Source organism: Sturnus vulgaris, chromosome 2 (genome assembly GCF_052056855.1).
Source record: "Sturnus vulgaris isolate bStuVul1 chromosome 2, bStuVul1.hap1, whole genome shotgun sequence".
In the NCBI taxonomy this organism is placed as follows: Eukaryota; Metazoa; Chordata; class Aves; order Passeriformes; family Sturnidae; genus Sturnus; species Sturnus vulgaris.
Window position 1 is genome coordinate 16,048,022 of NC_142244.1, and position 25,410 is coordinate 16,073,431.

General features: G+C 43.0%; 1 protein-coding gene across 3 annotated transcripts in view; it reads right to left on the minus strand.

The window, feature by feature from the left end:
* Positions 1-693: 693 nt before the first annotated feature.
* VGLL3 (vestigial like family member 3) overlaps positions 694-25,410 on the minus strand; it is a 52,704-nt gene continuing 27,987 nt past the window's right edge. For 2 of the 3 annotated variants that reach the window (XM_088157843.1, XM_014891069.2), the window contains 3 exons: positions 18,320-18,575; positions 12,705-13,190; positions 694-6,491 (listed from right to left, as the gene is read on the minus strand). In XM_088157843.1, the coding sequence (XP_088013969.1) occupies positions 6,448-6,491; positions 12,705-13,190; positions 18,320-18,551 (762 nt within the window). In that variant the 5' untranslated portion in view covers positions 18,552-18,575 and the 3' untranslated portion in view covers positions 694-6,447. The remainder of the gene's footprint in view (positions 6,492-12,704; positions 13,191-18,319; positions 18,576-25,410) is intronic. The other variant, XM_088157842.1, reaches the window with a different exon arrangement.

Genomic DNA, 25,410 nt, shown 5'->3' on the forward strand with positions numbered 1-25,410 from the left:
TCTCTTCCTCCCAGCCTGAAAAGAAGAACACAGTGACTCTGCACAAAGTGCCCTGCTCACTGTCTGGTCCGGGAAACAGGGCCTGGAGTGGGATGTATGGGAAAAATCCTGCTCATCTCCTGATGCTCTGAAACACAGTACATCCCATATGGTCAGGATCTTCAGAGGATTTTGCAACTAAATTCTTAACAGCTCCCTGCTGATTGCGTGCAAGTGGCAATTTTTCAAAGCTGAGTGTTTGGCCAAGGCTTGGAGGCTTTTTTCCCCCCACTGCTGGAGCAGTAAATGATGTATCTGTGACCAAAACACCAAACCTTCAGCCCTTGAGCCAGAACACAGACATGCAAACATTTCTTAATTAAACAGTTGTAAAATAATTTTAGCAAGGGCAGTTACCTCCTTAGCGGGAATTACTGAACTTTGCCCAAAAAAATCAATTTGAGGTAAATAAATTGCATGGAAAGTCTCTGCCTGATGACTGTCAAAGCTGCCAGGAAACAATAAAATTAAAAAAGGGTCTTACACTAAGAAGTCTCAGGTTGTGATTCCACTAGGTCTGACTGTAAAATAGTGTTAATGTAATTTTAAAAAAGATGTTAAGAATAAAAGAGGACATTGTAGCATAAGCACTTGACAGTGTCTGAGAAGGCCAAGCCTGTACCTTCATGAGATCTCTGCTTGAAATCCCTTCAATGCAAGGCTTTCACTCTGTTTAATTTTAGTACAGAACCAGTTTAGAACACTTGTTTTACAACGTTTTCAACAGAAGACAAATCCTTGGCTCCAAAAATTAATCTCATGCAAAGAATAGAAACTCAGGATTCAGAAATTTACAAAGAGATTTATGAGTTCTTCAGTTGCATAAGAATAAAAAGAATTAGCTAATTGTTGAGAAATACAGACCAAACTGAAAATGCTACATAAAAAATATAACAATAAAATTCACATTAAATTATTTATTCAGTAATAAACAGTGACACTTTTCTTTATACAAAGCCCCACCCCCCACTCCACCCCATCAGTTTTGATGAGAGGGGCAAATATTTCAATGGAGTTTTGAGGGAAGCAAGGTGGGAAAACAGGTGGGGGAAGAGAGGGACCCTGATTTGACTGATGGTTTTAAACAACAGCTACAAAGAGCGAGCAGGGAAAGTGCAGCACAGTTCTGCAGATACTTCAGTCAATTACTGTAAACCTCAAACTCCTATAAACACTGGTTGTACAGGTACCAAATACCTGAGCCCCAGCTCACCAGAATCAAGGCTGGACCAGTCCCCAGGCCACCTCTGCACTACAATTCAGGCATCCAAGGCTGGTCCCAACCAGCTCAATTCCACTGAAGTTTTCCAGGGACACTGAGGGGAGGGAACAGCCACACTGCACAGCTGATTTATATTGGAGGCTTGAGCCTTTGAGCAGGTGCATGAAATAACTGCAGTGTTTTAATGACCCCCATCCCTAAACTTCCTTTATTGGGAGCTGAAAAAATAAAAATGGTGCATCTCCCAGGGAACTCCAGCCCAGCTTTCAGAGGTCCCACCGTGGTGGCTTGGAGACTGCAGAGCAAGAACTGGGAGAGCAGACCAAGGGTAGCTAAAACATGGCTTTCCAGGGATATTTACAGTTCCCCTTGGCAACCAGTTCACCCCATAAGTGTAAACCTGCTGACACAGCCTAAATTTAGTATATTGAGCAGTGACTGCCCAACCATGTGCATATAATTCATCTCTGCTCCACCAGCTCAACCTTTCCAAGACCACTCCAGCCTCTCCTGGATTTTGAACTTGCTCAGGCAAGAGAACCTTACTTTATAAAAGGGGCATCTTCCTGCACCACAACTCTCAGATTGTGCCCATAGGGCTAATATGTAAAAGTAGTATTTATTTTTAAATACTTTCCTGCTTTACATGAGATTTTAGTTCCAAACAACATGCATCAACTTCTTTAAAAACCCACACACAAACAGTATTTATCATCCAAATATCCTTTAGAAGCTCAAAGGCTGACATACTAAAACCAATAATTCCACCTGAAAAATATATATATTTCTAAATTGTTTATAAGGAAATATATAGGTTGCTGGTCCACTGATATGGAGCAAAAGCTTGTACCTGAAATTAATTAAAATAATCATAATCAGAGATAGGCTTGTCTGCTGAAAGGCAATATATTGCACCTCTCTACATAACTGCTTATTTCATGATCATCTTTACAGATGAAAATCAGGTGATTTGAAAGGGTTTTTTTAAATGTGTTTTTATTGTGTTTGGGTTTTTCTAACAAGTAGGGAAAAAATTCACTCCTGAGTTAACAGAGAATGCAATAAAATGCCTACATTTTCCATCTCAGATGAGATCTGATGAAGTAATTCACTTCATTTCCAAAGGACATGCACTTGAGGCACGAGAGTGGAACAGAGGGAACCAGGTTTAGCTACATGTGAATGTGTATAAATATAATCGTAGAGAAATATATCCATACACATAAAGAATTGTGGGAGGGGGACAGCAAGGCATATGTAACAGCCTGGAAGCAGAAAGGCTGGGTGAGGCAAGGCAATCCTAAGGGCAGGATGGGGGAAATGTGACATCCCCCTCCCTCTCTGAATGCTGTGATGAGAGATCTGTTCTCAAAAGTGTTTTGATGCAGGTGTGGATGATTGAGACAAAACTGCCATTCATTGAGGACCACCTGAACTTGTGTGTCTGGTGAGGGAAGGAATCAGAACAGAGTCCATTCTACTATTGCCAAGTGCAGCTTATTCAGCTCTCCAGAAATTCCAGAAATCCAATCTCCTGGGCAGTCAGCACCTGCACTATTCCATCTTCTTGTTGGGATGGAAATGGGCCATTGGAAAAAACTGGCAGATTATTTGAACCCAAATGAAGACATAAAAATTGATGTCAGATTTCTCAACATTAACAGGAATAAAATAAAATCCTGGACAACTTTAAGGAGGTCAGTATTTTGAGTTTCTTGAAATAAAACAATAACTTCCCTATGTTCTCCCAGAAACAGTGACAGAGCACAACATGTTTTATAAGCCCTCTCAAAATGAATCATCCACTTTCTTGGGACAGCATCAGAACACACCACACATAAAAAGAATGAAACAACTCCTTTAGTAATGCATTAAGACACACAACTTATCTGTGACCTGATTTCAAGGGCCTTTTTTTTTTCCCTATCTGAAGAAACACGAGCAGTCTCAACCTCTCTGCTCCTCTCGCTGCCATCGATTCCCCATCACGGCAGGCGAGCCCTCCCCTCCTCTTCCAAGAGCAAAACCATGGCAGCATCTGCTTCTCATAAGCACTTCTGTGCGTGTGTGCAAGTGTGCGTGTATGGGAAAGAGGGACAGAAGGAAATCTGCTGAATTTAACTTAAAAGTTTGTCACAGGGCAGGGTGGGTTTGGTTTTTTTTTCCCTTTTCCATCCCTCATATCGTAGAACACAGAAGTAGGGCTACTGCTACGTACTTAGGCTTTTCCTTTCTTGTTAGCACAAGTGACAATTAGTGAGTGAGGGGAAAAGGAGAATTTATTTCACTTTCAAAATCGACAGACTGATGCATGAATGGCTACAGACAACAGCAGGTTTTTATTGGCACTTGTCACCCAGAGTTTGCAGAAGTTCTGCCAGCTCAGTCCCAGGTTCAGCAGTAGAAACTGGGTGCAGAACAGTAGTCCCAGATGTGGAAGAGGCAACAGCTTCCCCACTTCTTCATCCCCACTAGCCAACAACTCAGTGATACAATCCAGAAAGGAATTCCAGTGCAAACTGTGGGCCTGTTTCATTCCTGTCCCGTTTTGCTTTAACATCTGTAGGGAACCAGAGGAGCTCCCTCATAGTATGAGCTTGTGAAGGGGAAGGCAGTGAGCTGACTGCTCTTATTAGGCTTTATAATATTTCAGGAGGTCAAATACACCTCAAAAAAAAAAAAAAATCTGCCTTTTCTTCTGCTTCCCCTGCCACCCAAATTCTCCATCCTTTAAGTTCAATGAGGGCACAGTGTTTCTTTGATTTCCACCTTTGCCAAGCCCGGGGTGGGGGAAAGAAAAAAAAAAAGAAAACCGAAAAAAAAAAAAAAAGAAAACACTTAGATTTAATTTCCTCCCAGTATTTCTAATACTGTGAGCATCCCTAAGTCAGAACTCTTTTTCTTGAGATATTTCCTGAACTGCACTGTCCTGATAAGAAAGTGAACTATGGCAGCTGGTACTCCATTCCCTCCCATACAGTTTTCCCACTGCATTATGAATTTATTGACAAATTGAGGAGCTAGCTCCACCAGAGCAGCAATAATAGAGAGAACTGTCATGAGAGTGAAATTTATTGAGAGAAAGAAATACTGATGGACTACAAAGATGAGGAAAAAAACCCCACCACATTTAATTCATCATCCCAACACAGAGACTACAACCTTATTACTTTAAAGCAATATTTAAGCATAGTCCATTCAGCTTTTATATGCTGTCTCAAACTTCAAATCAGCAAGGCAGAGACTTAAGGGTCTTGCCAAATTGTGATATAATCCTAATGCCTCCAGTGCTGGCATGTCAAGCCCTCTGCCTTGACAAGGAAGAATGCTCAACACCTCACAGGATCAAGTTCAAAAAGCCTGGAGGGAAGCAGCAGTGCAGGGAACCTCGGAGTGGCATGCACTTCCCAGCACCCCCCTCCCCTTTCACACACAGATCCATGTGGTCTCCACCTGACAAAACTACATTTACAACGCTCAGTGCCTTAAAATTAAACTCCTTCTTATCTCAACCATGTGTTTATATCTTGGTTTTTCCACTCAGCCGGTGTGCCTTTCAACCAGAGATGTCTGAGAGTGACAGAAATACAATGCTTTGTAAGAGCCTTAGGAAATACTACAGAGGGACCCTGGGTGCACAGAGCAGAAAGGCAACATCTCCAAGTAACAGCCAGGTCCTGATCCTGGGCTGCCCTCAGTCCCAGCTAAGCACATGGTGACACTTGCTGGAGTCCCCAGGGGCTGAGCACGGAGCCTGATGCAGGGCGACCGCACAGCCCCTACCCAAGATTTGATCGCGCTTACCTTGGCTCCAACCACAGCCTTCCCTACACAGGTCAGAGCCAAAGCCCAGCCCAGGGGGGGTTTCCCAAGCAGAGGGCTGTGCTTTCCACGTGGCCACGGTGCTGTTCCAAGGCCAGGCTCTGCTCCCGAGAGCCGCCAAGCCCCGGGGTGTGCAGGCTCGGCGCGCGCGGCTGCTTCCGACTCCGCAAACGCATCCTGGAGTCAACGGGAGATGGGAACTGCAGTGCTTCCCTTGAGCTGCCCAGCACACAGAGCAGGCCAGCTGAAAACCTTTTGTTTCCACAAGCCACACATTTTAGAAAAAAAATGGATTTTTAATATTTTTTTTTTCCCTGAATATTGATGTTTTAAGTTACCACCCTGAAATGGCTTAGCTGAATGTCCTGCCTGTGAGATTGTACTGCAACATAACCCACAGGGAACTGTGATCAACTTCAATGGATCACAGATGAGGCCCATTATTTGTGTCTGATTTAAGAGTATTTGGTCCATTTTGAAAGAATGGATGGGTTGGAAATGCAGTTGCTGTAACCTCAAGCTTTGCTCTGTGCTAAAGGTGTTTGTGAGCTTCTGACAATCAGCACGGCACAAAGCCACCTTTAGAAGCAAGAAAAACAAAACCACTTTTACTACAATCTAACACCAGGAAAAAAATATTTGGCTGAAACTTCAGATGTGAATTATACTTGCTTAAGCTAGAACAAAAGGACAAAAACATCAGAATCTAGTAAAGTGGAAACAAAGGAGTTTAGCTCTTTAAAATGAAAGGAAAGATAGACATTTGAGGTAACAAACAAAAAAACCCAAAATGCACAAACACATCACAGACATCTAAAAATAGCATTTTATACATTTTTGCCAGTGCTTCTCTGAGAGCAAGTTCTTTAAACAGAACTTAACAATTTTACAATTTTTTTAAAAAAATATGTCATCCTAAAATAGCCCATCAATCCTTACCCAAACTTTCTGTATTTCTACAAAAATAGATGCACAAAGAGCTACAAAATACTGTATTCCTGAAAGAAGGCGCACTGTAGTCAAGGCAGAGTCTTTTTCCTGACTATTGAGACTGTTCATAAAAATATCAAGCTGAACAAAACAAAACACTGTTAAAGGAGCAGAAAGGAGTTAGGTTGCCCAGCTGCAGCAGGCTCAGATGAGGAAAGAAAGAAAAGTTAGGTTTCTGGCTTTTTTTTTTCCAACACTGTGGGACCCATAAATGGCCTTACAAATAAAAGGCTCAATAGCAAAACCAGAATAGTTGGCCCTTCATCTTCATGTGTGTCCTTTGCTCCACGCAGAAGGAGTCAACCACTGCTGCATCACCCTGCATCACCAGCTCTGCCGACTCCAGCTCTAGCTGGCCTCAATTTCTCTGTACTTCAGAACCAAGCAGTTTCCTTGCTCTTGTCCTGATGCTGTAGACCTACATTTCAGGAGAGAAAAGGAAAATAATTAATATTAATAAAATATGAATTAATAAATTCGATGGTTTTTTTTTCTTCCCCTTCCCCAAGCAACTGAAGTAAGGATAAACAAGTTTTGATTTTAAAAAATAAAGAAAAGAAAAATAGAGAAGTGAAAAAACTCCAAACCACAATTTAACAGTAATTTAACAGTTTAAAGGACTTGTTAGCAACAGTGTTACTGCCCCAAACTTTTTCGTTTATGAGGGGTAAAATTAAACTATATTGACGTTTGATCTTGGCTCAAGCATTTCAGAAATGGTGATAAAATTCCTGTATGTGCTTCCTTGGTTTGAGCTAATGTGGAGCACGGCATGGAGTGAAAAAATCCTCCATAAAGGTCTGCATCAATTACCCAGTATACAGCAGAGCAATATTTCCAGGCAGGGTCCAGCCACAGACACCATCTCCTCTAGAAAATGCCTGGGACACTTCAGGATTTCACAGTTTCTGTGGCATTTCACCTCGCAGAGGAGAGAGGGAAAATGTTCCTGCAGCAGGCAAAAAACCCCAAATAATTTCACCTACAGAGTGCAAGATTTTCAGCCAAGAATGGCTAGTGCTTCCACATGGGAAAAATTAATGGTTTTCAGCTTGCATTTGTTATGAGTTCCTCTAACGTTTTCCTTTGTAAAAAAGTGAGGACTATCTAATAAATGTGGTGCTATTTTGTGGCTTTAGCATTAGAGACTTGAATCTCTATAATCTGGGATTTCTCTGCTCCAGAGGGATCCAATCCCTAGATTCACACCTAACAGGGCATAAACCTCAAATCCAGACAACAGACAGGGAGGTGCAGATTAAATTTCCCAAAGAAGATACATTCTTGCTCCTTTATAGCCAAAGTAAAGGACCGAGATGCAGGCACGTATTTTCAGAGGTAGGAAGGAACTCAATTAAAACCTGCCCTTTGATGTTTTGAGGCAAGTAAATCACATTTTATGAAATGAAGGTATATTTCCCACTATAAATCGTCATTCCTGCAGTGTACCAAGACACCTGACTTGCTAAGAATTTAGGGTTAATTTCACCACTAATGTAAACAGGGGCAACTCCAGACCTCAAGGATGTTGTAACCACTGGAACTCCGTGTTCATTTGATGTTTAACCTGTGAAAAGTGACAGATCCTTGTGCTAGGCATGGCTCTCATTTCCAAATCCAGTCACACAGTGAACATGAAAGAAGACCCAGAAGTTTTCAAAAAGCCTAACAGGCATGGAGGATTCAGTTCTTACAATTACCTCATTGCTTTAAGATTATAAACAGTTAAATATTTAATGATGGTAACATTTCAGAGCTGAGCTGCAAAGCAATGAGCACTCACACAAAAGATGAGAGCATATGGCTCTATCCAAGTGAGGATTCCCAAGCAGGGAACAAACACTTGTGTGTCCAGCAGTGAAGAGAAAGGGAAAGCAGAGCCCATGGGTGTGGTGCACCAAACCTTGTTCAATGCTTTCTGCTCCCTTTCACATGCACTTGTACCTGTTCCTTCAGACTGGAAAAACTGGGATATCCCTCAGCTAGAGCATGCCTACAAAAACATGTTCAGAGGCTCTTCATTTAATGAAGATGTCTCTTTGTTGCTTAAGAGCTATTTGTTTCCCTGGCATCATCATACACAGAGAGTCATAATGAACTGCTGCTAGTCCCCTTCGAAGCTCCCTTAATGTTAGTGATGACAATTTGGGGTTATTTTCCCCTACTGCTTACAATTTTTTAAAACAAATAACCCAAACAGAGTCAGACAGCAGAAACAGAAACCTTTCAGAGCATAAAGAAGTCATTTAAGTACACCAGTGGACCACTAAAGGACACCAGAGGCCATGGAAGCATGTAAGAAGAGAAACAGGTTATATAGCAGCTTAAAAAAAAATGACATACACACACATGTTTAAGAGATCTTCCACCTGACAGTAGCAGGTGGTAGAAGGGGAATAACTAGCTGAACAGAGCTGAGCCTTCCTAGGCAGGTGTCCTTGCAAGACACAAATAACTGCAACAAGGAGGTTTAAGGTATAGCTACGGACTCTAAACAGCAAGAGAAAATCATACAAAAACCCAAACTTTTCATATTTACAGAAGTGAATGTGAAACACTTTTCATGCTTTTTCCTTGTTATATTCCTATCTCTTTCAAGGCAAGGCCATCTGCAGTCCTAATACAGAATCCAAGGCCTGCTACTCACCCAGAGCTTCCCCGTGCAGTGCAAGTGCTGCAGTGCTTTCCTCTTAGCAAGAAAATCCTCACTTGCACTGCATGACCAGCACTGCCACTCCAGCAAAATTCCCCTTCCCTGGGACACCAACATTATACCCGATTTCCACACAAACATTATGCAGGTTCTGTGGGAACACCTAAGCAAACTTAGTGAGCTGTGACAAACTTGTGGGATGTTTGTGAACAGACAAACACACAGAAGGGATTGGATTGCCCCTCAAACTCCAAATTCAATGTATCACACTGGCATATGGGCATTTCCAAAAGGGGATTTTCCACTGTAAACCAGGACTAAAGGATGGTGACTAGTTCACCTAAATTCGAAGTTATTCACCTCAATGTGTGTAACTCTACAGGATAAAGAACCTGCACCTCAATTTTAATACTTACAGCCACCACTCGTACCAAAGTCCTGCTTTGCTTTTAGTGTGCTGGGGCTGCAGGAAGCCTCCTCCAGCACATCTGTCCAACAGCAGGACAGGATATCCTCCTGGGCTCTGCAGTGGCAAGGCAAGTTGCTCTGCTCTCCTCCCCTAGGCTGCCAGCAGCACAGCCAAATCCCACTGCTCAGGTGTGCAGGACATCTCCCACCCATAGCACTGATGGCAATAACCACCAGCAATAACACTGCAAGACACAAATTCCCCTTCCCAACCCCTGATCTTCAGTGCTGGACATGGCTTAAACATAGGCAGGAAGCTTTAGTGGTGACACTGAATTATGGCTGCAGCCCTGAGCCACAGCAGAGCTGGTGACAGCCCGACCCTGCTTTGCTTGACACCAGCAGACCTAAACTCCAAAAAACCTGTGCTTATTCCAACGTGTTTATATCAATGCTTGACATGAAATGTACCTTTATATTGAGCACTGTAGCTTGTGCACTGTGGAAAGACACTACACACCAGCAGACACAAACCTAGCCAGTTCTAATAGCTCTTGATGTAGACCAGCATTTTCTTTAATCCCTCTTGTACTGTTACAGAAGCTTCTAAAAGGGTTAATTTGCAGCCTGCAACGTGAGGATTAAGCCACATTTAATGGCAATCAGGTAGCTAAATCCTTCTTCATCCCCTAGAACAGGACCATGTAAGTTCAAACAGATGTGCAAGACAGATCAATAGTTTGTCAGCTCTGTGAAGGGCACTGCACTCATGTCCCACACAACATGTTCTGAAACATAAATTCCCAAACTACACCGTGCATGCAGTGGGAACCTCCTCTCACCCTCTGAAGTGATTCAGCACCATCCATTCATGAGATCGATTATTTGGCTTGGCATGGCAGAGATGCAACAATGTAGCTGGAGGAGGGTAAGATTACAGCCAGCCTGCCCTGATCCCAGCACTACCATCCCACATAATTCAGCGTGAGGAGTTTTGCAAATGCTCCTATAATCACATGTGACAGTAGCACAAGGAATGTGACCCGTGGTAAAAGAGGGAGAATTAGTTTGTAAGAGACGGACTCCAAAAGGCAATGTCCAGGTTTAGACCAAATGAACTTTTTTAACATAAATCACCTGAAGCTCATGGAATCTGATATACTGACAGCTCCACAGGTTATTTTCTCCAGGGATATATGAGCAAACACTTTCAGAACTGACAAATTCTTGCCACCATGGCTTTACCCAACTCTGGAGAAAGCACTTCATGTCACTAAAAGCCAGTTCACTCTTCCAGGCCCTTGAGTTTGTAGCCTCTCTGTTGAGATAGCTGTTTGACATTAGAGTTAAATGTAAGGAAATGCTGTGTGATGTGGAGATTTATCCAGTATAATCTGCTTTCCCTGAAGTGCACGTGAAGCAAGTGCTGGATGTGACTCCATGTGGTACTGGAGCAGCCCCCTCATCTCCCCACACCTTCCATGGGATGACACTGCTGGATGTGCACACAAAACCCTGACACAATTGAGCTCCCTCTTCTCTCCACACCTCCAGTGCCTGTAACCAAAGCATTTCTCTCAACTGCACAAGCTGCAGGCAAGGCTGAAAAGGAAACTCAGCTTTCCTGCCCTTCCCAGCAAGCCTGTGCTTGGAAAGCACAGGAGAGATGCGTGTGCAGGGGAAGAGAGCAAGTAATTGTAATGTCACAGGTTTCCACTACCTGCTGTGCTTCATTGCTTGCACCCTTGTTTCCAAAACTGGGGCTGCTTAACAAGGTTTTGCTGTTGTGTTTCAGTGTGTGACCCTTTTAAATAGTCTCAAACTATTCTCTGTTTCTTCAAACCAGTCACACATTTCCCCTCTTTCTTTTTCCCCACAGGAACTCATACACTAAAACCCACACAATCAAGGCATGGGTCAGAAGTTAACAGTTCAGATCTTTTCCACTGCTTCCCACACTGAGCAACTCAAAGACATGCAAGGCACTGCCAAATCAGGATCCTGAAAAAAATTATCACCCAACTGTACCCTTCCACAAGGATTTTCTCTAGAAGCAGGCAGCACCAAGCCAAAGGTCTGTTTGCTCTCTAAGGCAGTGCTAGGACCCAGAGTCCTTTTTGAGGTACTTGCTCTTAAAAACAACTCACAGTCTAGTCTGGACTCGTACCTAAGCCATGCAGTGGTTTCTCCTGACTGACTATTCCTTACACAGCTCTCCATTCCATCCCCAAAAGGTTAAGCCAAGTACCAGGGCTCTGCAGGTGGACTGCTGGGGCTGGCTCCAAGAGGGATTGTCCCTTACACCAGTGGCAGTGACAGTCTGCTCATGCTTCAGAGAAGGCAGCTCACTCCCCTTATGGACTTTGTCACAAAGGAAAATCTCAGGATCCCAGTCTGGTCAGTTTATCATTCTGTACCCAAAAGCATAAAATATAATTATTATCGTATCACTGGTTTAGCTGAAAATACTATTCATATATACATTATCCAGTGTTAAGAATCCTGGTAAGCTTTCTCTTTAGTTTTATTGACATCAAGACAGCAAGTGGCATAGTATTTCGAGATTATTACTGGTTCCCAGTAGCTTTAAAGGGAAGAGACAGAGATTTGTATTAGGTTCACAGTATCTCATCTTTAAGAAACAGCCTTTCCCCACCCCTCCATTCTTTGTTCCCCAACCCACTAATCAAGGCAAAGAAGTGCTTCTCACACATTAAATCAGTCACAAGAAGCTATCAAAAAGGGAGACAGATACTTAAAGGGGACAAAGATACAAACCTAGTGTTTCTTTAATCTGATAACATACTGTCTTTAAGAAGTACTAATCTGCGAGGATTGCTGCTGGTGAGATAAATATAAAACCAAAAAAGAAGCCCTCAGTGGGGCCTACGAACTCCAGGATGGATGCACTGGGAACTGTCAATCACCTGATTGCAAGAAACTTCAAATCCTGGGGGCTGCCAGACAGCTTCTAATACTGAGACAAGAGGCTCAAAACTCTCAGACACAGATGGAGTTCGTGGTCTGTAGTTCAGACTACAGACCCCGCAGTAAAAGGAATTTAATTCACACACCTCTGCCTAGACTCTATAGAAAGATGTTTGGTTTGATGGCAAGCACAGCTCAATCAGCACCTCTATTCTCCATGTGACACCTGGATACTACACAGGAAGGAAAGGCTGAGCTGTTCCACCTCAAGATGCAGTCCTCATGTACTGCAAGTTATTAGTTTACTGGAGCTGTATGTTGGTGGATGCACATATGAACTAGCTGAAGAAGCAATTAATTGTGCTTATGGAAGCATAATTATATTTTTTCCCACAATATTGAAACAAGAAGAAACAAACAAAAAACGCAGATCATGTCACAAGTTATCTGGCCTGAACGGGACCAAGATAAAGGTGTCTCAGCCAAAGAGAGACAGAATGGTCTGACAGCAATTACAGGAGGGACTCCCACCTGGAAACACATTCGGACACGGCTCTGAGAGCCAGCCCCGCTTCATCCGCAAGGAACTTTACCACCCTGCTCGAACACCACCAACCGACCCAAAACCCGACAGCGCCTCACCTGCCTCGAAGCCAAAACCCGGCACGATGTCCACGGTCCCGTGGAAGGCTCCGGCCCAGGCTGAGGTAGCGCCGGTGACGGCGGCGGGGTCTGCCTTGGCCCCGTCGCCCTGCGGTGCCGGGATCCTGGCGGAGCGCACCGAGGGCAGCAGCAGCGAGCCATAGCGGCCGGCGGGGTGGCCGGGAGCGCCGGCGTGGTGGCGGTGCACGTACACGTCGTGCATGTGTGCGTACGGGGGGCTCACCTGAGACGCCGCTAAAGGGTAGTGCCAGGACTCGGAGGCGGCTGGGGGAGGAGGTGGGGCAGTCTGGTGAAGGGCATGTCCCGGCCAGCTGCTGGGATCTGGTGTTGGGAAGGTGCCTGGTGCAGTCACGGGGAAATCGGGGTGCACTCCGCTTAAGCAGGGTGGAGGAGGAGGATGCTGGTAAGAGCTGGTCCAAAACGAGGTTGGGAAGCCGCTCCTTTGGCTTGAAATGGTTGAGCTTTCTGTAGGGAGGGAAGGAGGGAAGCATGACTGAAGCTGCGCAACGCATTTCATGACAAACCCCCCTCCAGTGATTTGCTACTCATATTTCATGACAAAACCTCCCCAATGATTTGCTACTCTCTGAAGTTTGTAACAAGCTTCCTCAGTAAATACAGAATCACCGGACATTTGAGGTAGGAGGATTGTCTAGTCCAATTCCCCTGCTCAAGTTGGAGCAGTTGTCCAGGACCATGACCACTCAGATTTTGAGTGAGTTCCACAGCATCTCAAAAAAAAAAAAAACCCCAAAACAACAAGCAACCTAAAAAACCCAACAAAACAAAAAGTTTTCTTGTGTTGAGATGGAATTTCCTGTTTTCTCTGCCTATTGCCTCCTGTTCTGTCAGCAATCATTACTGAAGGGAGTCTAGCTTCCCCATTTCTGTTCCGTCAGGTTTTCACATATATAAGATCCCCTCCCCCCCAAGAAGGTTTTTCTTCTTCAGGCTGTAGAGTCAGAGCCTTCTCAAGATCTTGGTACAGAAATTGTGAGGAGATACTAATTCCTGCCCAGACTAGGGCACATAATTTAGAAAGACAGCTGCTTTGGTTGCAAAAGCTCCTGAGGAAAAAGAACCAGCTCACACTACAGAGCAGGAAACATTTGGCTAAAAGAACACCTGATTTTCCCAAATTAATTGCATGCTATGATGGGATAAACATCATATCCAACACAGCTTATATTAGTCCTTTATAGATTATATCATGATGCCCTCTGCTCAGTAGGATCACACAAGCAGAACCATCTATGTAGCTCAGAGTTTTTGTCAGAACCAAAAGACTTGCTGCTTCCTCCAGCTAGGGCTCAGCTTATATTTAAATGGATTCCAATACCTCTACATTATGAAATCACATTCTAAAAATTCCTCTTTTGAAGGAGCAGTTAGTGTTTTTGATGTGCAGCAAAGTCTTGGCTCCTCCATTCTCACAATCCTCTTGCCAGCTCATGCTAGAAAGTACTGCTTCATGCAATATGTCTCAGCTCCAAAAGGATTTTTTATTTTTTGGTCAAAGATGGAAATATAAAAATACAGAACTTCACCTCTGATGAAAGAACGGTCATAAAAATAGCCTATGGAGAAATAAAGCCAGGAAAGTTTAATATTTGATGAGGCAAGGGATCCTCTGTTCCTCATAACTTTTGCAAAAGTACTTTCTTTTTTTTTTAAGATCACCTTTTGTTTTGCTTTAATAAGCAGCTGGAATGAGACTTGGGTGAAGACACCATTGAGAATGAACAGATTCTTCAAACGCTCCTGCCTCTGAACTTGGCTTATATAAAAATATTTTGGAAGCAAAAAACCTGAAAGTGTTTTCTCACTGCATCGCTAGGACACTCATGTGTCTGTTTTAAAATCCATTAAAATTATACAAATTCTTCCACACATCAATTGGCTTTGATTTAGGCAGTTTATTGAGTCTGATTAACTTCCGATATTGGAAGGAAACTTTGCACACATACCATGGACAAACCTAGAGCCAAAACTTTGTGCCAAAATGCTTCAGAGGCTGCAAGGTTATCTGACAAACTGCATCCTAACATGGCTTTCTTCAAAAGGGTTTTTTTTAGCCACGTATTTCTATTGCAATTCATGCTTGAAGACTAGAGAGAGCTTCAAGCATATTACAGAAGCCTCAGCACTCCCCCAAAATTGGTATTGTTCCTTGTTTGTAAATCATTCCTTGTAAAAAGGGATTACACTAAGATGGAGAGTGTGTATGGCTTGTGCTGTTGGCAGCAGGGCTGACAGAAAAAAAAAAAAAGCAAACTTCATGTCCAGTCTGTTGTTTTCCACACTACTTAACAGAGGAGCATAGCCTGACAATGCTCGGCCAGTATTCTGGAAAATTAACCTCTGTAATCGAGTTTTTGAAAACTATCTGGCTGTTATCTGCATGGAAAAGCCCTAAATCCAAAGCACTGCACTTCAAAAAGGCACAGAAAACCACAAAGTATCTGCAGGACAGCTTTAGTAACAGGAGAGAGCACTTTAAACCACTGAATCTGCCAACATGAATTCATCCCAGATTGCATAACAGCTTGGCTTTGCCAGTCATGCAGGAGGTCTCGGCCACAGAAAACATGTTTGATCACCTTCATTTTTCACACCTGTGCAGGTTTCACAAAGCCATGGCTACTGCCTGACACTGTCACTGGCCAGCCCCCAGTGCCATCACTGAGTGTGGCCACCCTCACTGGGAAAGGTCACTCGTGTCACTAGACATCCAGGCTCCATCCAGGTTATATAAACCTGCAGGAAAATTTCACCCACCCCGAGTGCTCAGGGATACCTGGCCTCTATGGAACATGGAAACAGCTTTTTCCACACTGCCCTTGAGAAAAAAAAAAAAAAAAAATTCTCTGTGCTTCCATGGCCTTTCAGAAGGCATTTAACAAAAACTGCCTGCCAAGAAAGATACTGCAGTTACCACAATTTCCTACCCTAAGTACAGCGAGGCAGGGACAAGGCAACATCCCAGGGACCATGAAGTTGTGGCTGATGCAAATGTTCACGGTGGCCAAGCCAAATGTTCACAACACACACTGAAAACATGCCAGAAATGCACACGCTGGAAAGGAGACAACGTATGGAGCCTTCTGTAGTACAACATCAGCTCTCACTTAAGGCAAGAGGAAAGAAAAGTAAGATAGAAAAACAGCCAAACACTTTCAGCAAGGAAAAACATGTTGATAAAAATACCATTAAAGTAACATTAATGTCAAGGTATCATTAGCACCTGCAAAAGATTTCAGGCAGCTACACCTAAAATTGAATATTCACGTTGCTCGAGCCTGTCGTAGGAACTGTATTTTATAAAAAAAATCAGTTTTCAAAATAATTTTAGCCTAACCTGATCAGTAGTTTCAACAGACAAATTATGAAAACTTGCTCTTTTCAGAGCAACAGGTTCTAATTTTTCTATATAAGCAAAATCAAAACCAAAAACTCTTGCAATATCATCTTAATGATAAAATCAGTTTGCATTTTAATCAGGACACCTTAAAAAAAAAACCAAAAACGAAAGAATACAAGCAAAAAAATATTTAAAAAAAAGGTCAAAAACATTGCTAATCCCTCCTTTCAGATAAAGGAGAAAATGCAGCGAGCTGGGGAGCCAGCTCATGCTCACACACTTTCCACTGAAACCCGTACCTCCCAAAACAGCTGTTGCAAAAAGCATTTTTCTTTCTAATCTCCGAGTAAGAAACTGACACCAATTCTGACTACCCATAAAGGTTATTTATGGAAGAACCTCAAGCCAATTACTTCTTTAGGTAATGGGATGCAAACTCACATTCATGTGCTGCAATTGAGCATCTTTGATATCGTGCATAAAGCAGAAGACCAAGCTGTCAGTGTTGGTCCTTCCCCATTGTTTTCAAGCAGGAATATTTCAGAAACCCATTTGGACTTGATAAAGCTCCTGTCAGCTTCTCTCCTCTGGAGAAGCAAATGCCCTCAGCTCTCTGAGCTCCCAGCAGCCTCCCCATGGATTTTCATGCCCCTTCAGCAGGTGCAGGGATGGCACAGGGCGTATCTCCTTACTTTATTCCCAGAAGATGTCCCGGACACGCCGATCTCTATTCCCCACTGAGGGCATGGGGCACACGGGGTCAGGAGGCAGCATGGCTGGAGAATCCTCCCACCAGGCCACTCATGTCCCCTGCAGAACCCTCTGGGGATGGCTGGGACATCGGAGCAGGGAAAAACAACAGGGCACGTCTGAGGCCAAAGGGAAGATGCGCGACCCCACCCAGGGAAGGTCCCCAAGCTTGCTGAAGAGGAATAGCTGTGGGCATGGGGTCTCTGGGGACTGCCTTGATCCCGTTGCTAAAACATTTATAGCCTGTCTGGGCCATTTATAAACACTCCAGTCTCCTTTTTAGTAAGCATAGGTTCAATCCTGCTCTCAGTCAAGTCAACGGAAAATTTCCCATTAACATTAATGGTCCCAGCTCAAGCCATAAATTCCTCCAGCTCCCCAGCCACTTGTGCTGACCTTTGCTTAAACTTCCTCGGATTTGTCATCATCCTTCTGGAAAGCAAGTCCTCCTGTGCTATTTTTCTCTTCATAGTTGTTTCCAAGTATCTCATTTCTTTTTAGTATCTGTGGCTTTCATCAATACAGCCTCACCTTCACATCACTGATTAGGAACACCACTGCTCCTGCTCAGAATCACCAGTACCTCTCTCATCAACCCAGTGTATGCTCACCATGCTTAGTTTGCACCCCTCTGCCAGTCCACATAAGGGTGTGATCAGAAACAATGCAGCTGTGAGAATCTTAGAAAATACCCAGACTGCCACATCCAACAAAATGGAAACAGCATCTTACTATCACATTTTTGCCAATTTGGAAGTTTTGTCTGTAAGGGCTACCTAGTGTCTCTGGCAAGATCTGCTCTTTGTCAGGCCAATACATATAATGTATATATAGGCATTTATGTGAATATCAAGGGGTAAGTGTTAGGACAGCGAGTAAATGCCTTGCAGAACCCACCACGTTTCTGCTCCCTGCTTGAATGCAGAGTAATGTCATGCCCATTTTACACCCAGCAAGCCATGACATCATCTGCACTTCTCCCACAGCCACAGGAGCCAGGGCTTGCCCCTCAGCCTATTCCATCCTGTGCTGGCTCCTCCCCACCTCAAAAGCAAATCCAGTGGACAAATCCTGATCACCTGGCAAAGTCACTCGAGAAGGCTGAATAGGTTTCCTTCACATCCAAGGCCAGCACCCCAAACAGCTTTGCTCTGGCCTCACAGGCCAAGTTTCACACCTGGAGCTAAAAAAAAAAAGCCTCCAAGCTCGCAGCAGAGGTTTGTGAAGCCACATGAGCTCTGCCCCCTCCCACCCAGCCCCTGCCAGAGACAGGAGATGCCTGCTCCTTCCTTCCATGCCTTTGGCTGCTCTCTCCCCCTCTAACAACTCAGATCAACCCAAGAAGCTCCTCAGTTCTTGGATATTCAAGGGGGAATTTTCCACTTCCACAGAGAAGGAAATTTTCAGCTGCAATGCAATGTGTGCTACTACAGCACAGCCTGAGTAAGGCACGCCACAGAGAGCGAGTTCCTGCCCCTCTTACCTCTCCACAGAGGATTCAGCCCTGCCTTGCTCTTGGAAAGGGCAGTCTCTGAACTGAAGCTACTGGCTTGGCTCAAAGCTCTCGAGAAGTGTTCATCCACCACTGAACCGATGTCCCCCTGGAAGTAAGTGAACAGGACACAGCGAGAGTTCAGGTACTCCATCTCGGCAGGCTGGTCTTTCTCATCCTCCTCTTGCTTGCTGGGAAGGGTCACTTCCAGAGACTCCTGCATCTTGTTGTACACAGCTAACTTCTTCTGGGATTGGAAACAAAACAAACAAGAGATGTTTCGGTGATGGCATTCAGTGGAAGCTGAACTTATGGTTTCCTTAACAAAAAAATAACTGAATACAGTGAACAACTGAATATTCGTCTCGTAATTAAATATGGACTACCAGGATATTTCAAACTGGCATTTCACAAAGAAGAGAACACCAGCGCCCACTTAAGAGTCTCTGTTCCTCCCACACAGATGGACCTGCTTCTCAGGCAGGGCTCACAACCACAATTTATCAGCACCAGCCTTCACTCAAAACTTTCAAAAGAAAGCAAACAAGCTCTAACAATTCCCTCCTGACTCCCACCTGGGGAGGATATTCCATCAATAAAGGCTGGAGGGGTCAAGCCCAGCCCTGTGGAAGGATGGCCAGGTACACAGCATCTGCATTTCACACATCCAGCTGGGCAAGCACCAGGTTTCTGCGGGCACACTCCTCCAGCCGAGTGTACAGGGCCCTCTGGATTCCCCACACTTACTGCTGAAGCTGTAAAGATGGGAGAGTTTCCTGCTTCCTGAAAAATTTTCTACTGTATTATCAAACTCCACAAAATGCATAAATTTTCATACACTGACGAAAGAATTTTTACCACAGGAAGTTTTACCTCGGGGTGGTGACTGGGGGTTGCTCAGGGGTTTGAGAGCTTGGTTTTTTGGTTGGTTTGGGGTGGTTTGTTGTTGTTGTTTTGAGGTTGGGGTGGGAGGGGTTTATTTTTCTTTTAATTTTTTTTTACACCAGTTTTTAGGAAAAAGAAAAAAAAATTCAAGTCATGAAAAATTAAATGTGATCTGGGGGAAGAGGGGGATTGACAAGTCCGCAAACATATGCGGAAAAATCCACCCCAAACCAAAAACACAGAGAAGCATCTAAAAAAGTAAAACCCTCACAAGCCATCTGTGAATGGCTATTTCAGAATCTTCTCTCGCTCTCTCCCGCAAATCAAACCTAAATGTCAAAATAAATGTGTGTGAAGATCCATTTTGCATGGAACATATTTTTCAGATGTTCCACTTTACAACTGTTTTCACAGAAAAAAAAACCTCTCCCCACAACAGTCAAGCTGCAGGAATCACAGCTTTTAGCTAGCCAGCCATTTCCACAGCTGACTTTACACACAAGCACTTTCAGGAACCCAAAAACAACTACAGTCCATATGCAGAAATATTTCATAGCATTCCTATAGAATTACAGTTTGACTTATCTTTAATGGTTTGCTTGGCAACACTCTAGCACCATCAGAATCTCTTTAAGTTTATGGCTTTTTTACCCTTTTTCCAAAGTAGTTCTACAGAAAAAGTTAAACAACTACATAGTCTATAAAGTTTCATTTTTACAATACATAATGTTTGTACGATTTTAAAATAATCGAAAGTTGTTTTCTGACCTTGTGCACCATCAACGCATTTAAATTTATTTAATGTATTTAAATCAATAATTTACATTTACATCTAAAATCGTATAATCTGATAAAAAATCTCTCACTGCAGTACAAAATAAATGCTCCGGGGCAAAGTCTTAATTATGAACGGTTATTTTTAAAAATAACTGTAAGAAAGAGCTATTGACAAGTGGAATTAAAACCTATTATACTTAAAGCTTACAGTAACTTAAGCAACATATCTGACATTCCAGTGGGTTAACTGATAAATGTAAAACAGCTCAGTGACACCATTAATTCAGATGCTGTTGCACAAAATGCAGTGAGGGACGTACGCAGTTTTATTTCAGTTGGGGATATCCAGGCAATGGTCTGGAATTCCAGTAAATCTGTGCTTCACAAAGCAAATTATACTGTGACTCACTTTAGCACAATATTACTTAGACTTATGGGAGAACCACTGGGATTCACTTAGAAAAATAAATAAACAAAAATACAGAAACAGCAAAATAAAGCGTTTTTACTAGAAACTAGAATTGCTAAAAGGAAACAGTCTGAGGCAGTAAACATATTTTTGCAAATGCAGAATTTGGGGTAACCTACACTTTTTTTGGAAGTGCTTCATGCCTTCTGTAAATAAACAAACAAACATCTCAGGAAAGGTCTCCTAATATTTGTTACCCAAATGCTTACTAGGATATCACTCGAAGTGAGCTTCATGGTTTTGCCTGAGTAATCACGGACCACTGTGGCTTCAGTAAGACAGAAACAGTTCTAGCAACGCTACACAGACAGGAGCATGCACTGGAAATCTGCAGCACATCTACCCCAACGCCTTGGCCATCCCTGAAGCTGCACCACAACTCAGATCCTCAAAAATGCAGGGCAAGAGGCTGGGCAGGGCGCTTCTCTCATTATTTGGTTTCAGCTGGGGCTTTGTTTTTTAAGTAAAATATGAAAGAGACGCTGTTTAGAGAAATCGAATCAGTTACGTGGCAGACCTTGAATGCAGGCAGCACCATGAGAAGTGGATCCCATCCCTACAGGTGCTCCTAGGGATGCTGCAGTGATGCAAATGCAGGCACAAGCACGCAATTACAGACAGACACACACCGCTAACACAGCCCCTGGCTTGACTCGGTGATCAGGAAGGAAGTCTTTCAATGTTCCTATACAGGGACTGGAGCTCAGGAAATTAAAACTTATCTCCAGAGTCGCTTCTCTGTGCAGGAATGTTCCCCCTTCCACAGCTTAAGAATCTAATTCGTTTTCCATTTCAACTCTCTTCCCTCCCCTCCAGTCCACGCGCAGTCATTACAAGATGCTCTGAGCACTTGCTCCTTTCAAAAACACCAAACCTGACCCTTCTTTTAAATGCAAAACAACAACAACAACAAAAAAAAGATAGGAGGACTGATGGACAAGAACAAGGCCTTGTGTGTGGATTGAAGCTATTTACAGTGCGAAGTTGTGGTTTGCAGTGAGTTATTTACAAAGGATGACAGTTCTAAATTAAACGATTTTTCAAAACAGCAAGCCCGTGATAAGATATTGATCTAATTAATTTGCATTTCAGGAAGAAATTATCAGCCTGTAATTGCAAAACTCTTTAAATAAGACACTACAGTGAGATAAAGTGACTCAACAAGTCTTTCTTGTACACAATGTATATGCATCCTTTCCATTGTAAACATCCTTTGATAATGTGAGGGTTTTTTTCCCCTCAACTCATCTAAAATACCCTGTTCGCATATAAATTCCCTATTTTTTGTTCTGATCTTAACAGTAATCTTCTCACAGTATTTTTGACTGCAATTGTGTGAGTGGAAAACTATGCAAGATCATCAGCTGCTAAATGAATTTGTCCCACAATCATGGGGTGTGAGGGAACAAAAACAAAAAGCCACAAACACCCGGGTAGGTTTATGGTAACTAACCTCAGCTAGTCCAGTTTAACTTGTAATTTTTCATTTGAACACTTCTAGCATATATTTAAGCAGCCAACTGCATCTGTAAGATCTTTACAAAGAGTGTTTTCTGACCAAACACGGTGTTATCTCTTGTCAATTTTCAGTCCTTTAATATATTCATGAAATACACCTCTCCCTTCCTTACAATAGTGACTGATATTAAGCAGCCTCTGAAAAACAAAATAAAACAAAACAAAAATCTTGTTTTGGCCAAGACACAGAATGAAGAATTTAAATTCAGAATACAGAATTTAAGTAAAAAAAAAAAAAACAAACAGGGAAATTCAACATCTATATCCCTTAGGTAACAGATCCTAGTTCATGGCTGAAATGGCACAATCTCTGGGTAAATAAAGCTGTACAGCCCAGGCTGAATTCAGCTTCAACCAACATTATACTATTTTTATTTCATTTATTCACAAACAGGCAATTCCAAAGAAAATTTAAACCCTTCACTTAAAATCTTACAACAAAATGAAACTGAAGGTCAACAGCATATCACTGCTGATATGAGAATATTAAAAAGAAAGTTTATTCTAAACAATCATTATCCTGTCTTCTTGAGCACTTTTAGACCAAGAAAACGTTTAGTCCAAAATCTCACAGAAAATCCTCACTTTGAAGATTCCTGTTATTTTCTGACATACCCTACCCAGAAAGAAGCAAAACTGTTCTCACGCAGTGAAATGTTGGCCACATTAAAGCCTGTGGCAAAAGTCCAACTGACTTCAAGGGTCTCACCCAGAGTGTCTGGTAAAAGTGTCAGAACATTCTTCCTCACAAATCGAAAAAAATTTACTTCTAGCAGAAACCAATTACTAGCCAGCAAAACAACAACAACACAAACAAAAAAAAACCCCTAAAACAAAACCCAACAGCCCCCCCCAAAAAACCAAAACAAAAACAAAACAAAAAAACCCCATACTTTGAGAACAGAGAAGGTTTTACTTTAGCCAAGTTTGACTCAAAAATTCAGGCCAGCTTTTACTTTTGTATAAACTGGTTGCCTTTTCCTACAATTTATTATCTCCATACATGCCACCATACAGCATATGGTCCTTTATGCTCCCAAGCATGAAAGTCTGGTGTGCCTGTGGCCACCTGTTACAGATTTTCCATTATGAGAAAAAGAACAGGAACCAAAAATAAAGAATAACTACGCTGAGGAAACACTATATGACCCTATCCTGAGAAAAAGGCTGTCATTTGACATAAGCTTCTGAGAAGGAATTCCAGCAACAAACTCGAGGCAAATCCTCAGACAGTCCTCCATTTGTGGAGCTGTCTGCCAAGCAGGCTCCTGTTGATAACACAGAAAGTATTCAAGGAAGAAGACAATTCTAAGCAGTCAGGACACTGAATGCTGGGCCTGAAAGATGTATTTATGGCACTGCCCTAAAAACATGGAACAATAACTTCTAGCCACACAAATGAGCAAGGTGAGAGCTTGTTTTCAGCCGAGCCACTGGATTTGTAGAGGTAGAGCCTGGAGGGCTCTTGCTATGCTCTGCTGATGGATGGAAGTGGAGAAAAAAAGAATGAATTTATACACCTTTTGCTGTACACGTAAACAGAGAAGTACCCTTAAAGTTTAAAGGTCTAATTTTATGCAGCTAGAGGAAGATCAAATAGAATTGAGTCCCAGTCAGAATGACAGAGTAAAGTGAGCCAAACTTTTAAAATCAGTGATGTCTCGTGAGATTGAACCAAACAAAACCAACCAACAAAACCTCGCACATAGGGCAAGGCCTAAACCCAGGTTTTACATCCTGTCAATCTGAGAGTAGATGAGTTATATAGGTTATACAGCTTCCACAAAAGTAAGTAGAGCAAGCAGCAAAGGAATAGCCTTGAGAAAAGAAACCAAACTGCAGAACTTGAATGTGAAGCCATGCTCTGCTGTTACCTGCCATTAGACACAGCAGACTGCCACACAGCATAAGCAGTATAACAAGCCCATCCTCAAAAGCCAGGGCCACATGATGCAAAGAATTGCACTGAAAAAACAAGTTACAGTATGTGAATTAGGGTCTAGCCACAGCCAGCTGACCCAGCATCAAATGTGACCTGTCCTTGTCTGCAACTCTGTCAGTTTGGAAGGAAGAGCCAAGTTAATGACCTAAATTGCTAATGAAGACAAGGCCTTATCTGGAGCAAGTCAGTCTACAGCACTGCCAGCAGAAAGTCTGCCTTGAGCATATCACAACCTCCTTATGCAAGACTTGATTTGGCAAGGACGGTGTTGGCTTAGATGTTGACTTGCCTCTACATACCATGGAGGAATTCCAAAAGTGCCATTTACCGAAACTTCCCATTCCAGAGGCCCTTGGCTGGTGTGTTGGTGTGCCAGGGTGAGTCCTACCTGAGCCCGAGCCCTGCAGCTTGCTGTGACGGGACACGACAAGCCGTCCCCGTGTGCCGGGAATACAATGTTATTCTGCCCCAGTTACGTGTTCCCAAAGCCTCTCCGAATCCCGTTACACCCATTCCTCACCCAACCCATAGGAAAGCCGAAGCTCACTGTCACAGCTGCACAGCCCCTCAGCAAAGCTGACAGCAGAAGAGCATTTTAATTTTGCCAGCCTGCAGGGTTTTATCCTCACGCCTGCACAGCTCCCCAGCAGACACAGAAACACATTTGTATCCTAACACCGGCACACACTCTCTCCGTCTTCTGGCAAAGGAGCACGGAAATCCCAATTTATCTGTAAAATCAGGGCCACACCCCATTTTCATCAGTTCATTCTGGCACCATATGAGCATGTATATATCCGTGTTTCGCTTACTTCCCTCCAGCAAACACCCTGGACTTGAGCAATCTCAAAGATCTAAGGTGCTAAGCCTCCACTCCCATTAACATTCAAGAGGAATTCAGGCTTCGGTCCATTAAGAGCTTAAAAAAAAAAAATAAAAATCCCATCTAAATTAATTTGCCAGCAAGTCCTTTCCTGGCTAAGGATCGGTGAAAGCTACGTTTCCAGAAATTCTGCTTTTCTGTGCAAGGCAAAAATCAATTCCATGCCGATTTTAAGGGAGGAAAAAATACAGACGCAGAAATGCGGGAATGACTTTAGTGTGGGGAAACTTTAAAAAGGCACTATGGACCACCCCCTAAAGCTACAACACTTCTGCACAACCCAGGTGCACACTAGTCCATCATTTAAAAGCAGTCTGAGACTTCCCATTTAAAAAAAAAATAAAAAAGGAGACAACCATTTGAACTGCCCCTGACCCACAGAAACATGACACGTTTGGCTCTCCAGAGAGACCCCGGGGCCCAGAACCTGAGCCTGCAATGGCAGCTCCACAGCTAAAGAGCTGCTTGGCTCTTTAAAGCACACAGAACTGATGTCCTAAGCTGGCATAACCAATTACACATCTGAGATGGCTTTACTACAATACAAGGCTTTAGTTAGAGTAACGCACCTACAGCTCCTTGCCCTGAGAAGAAAAGGAAAGCTAAGG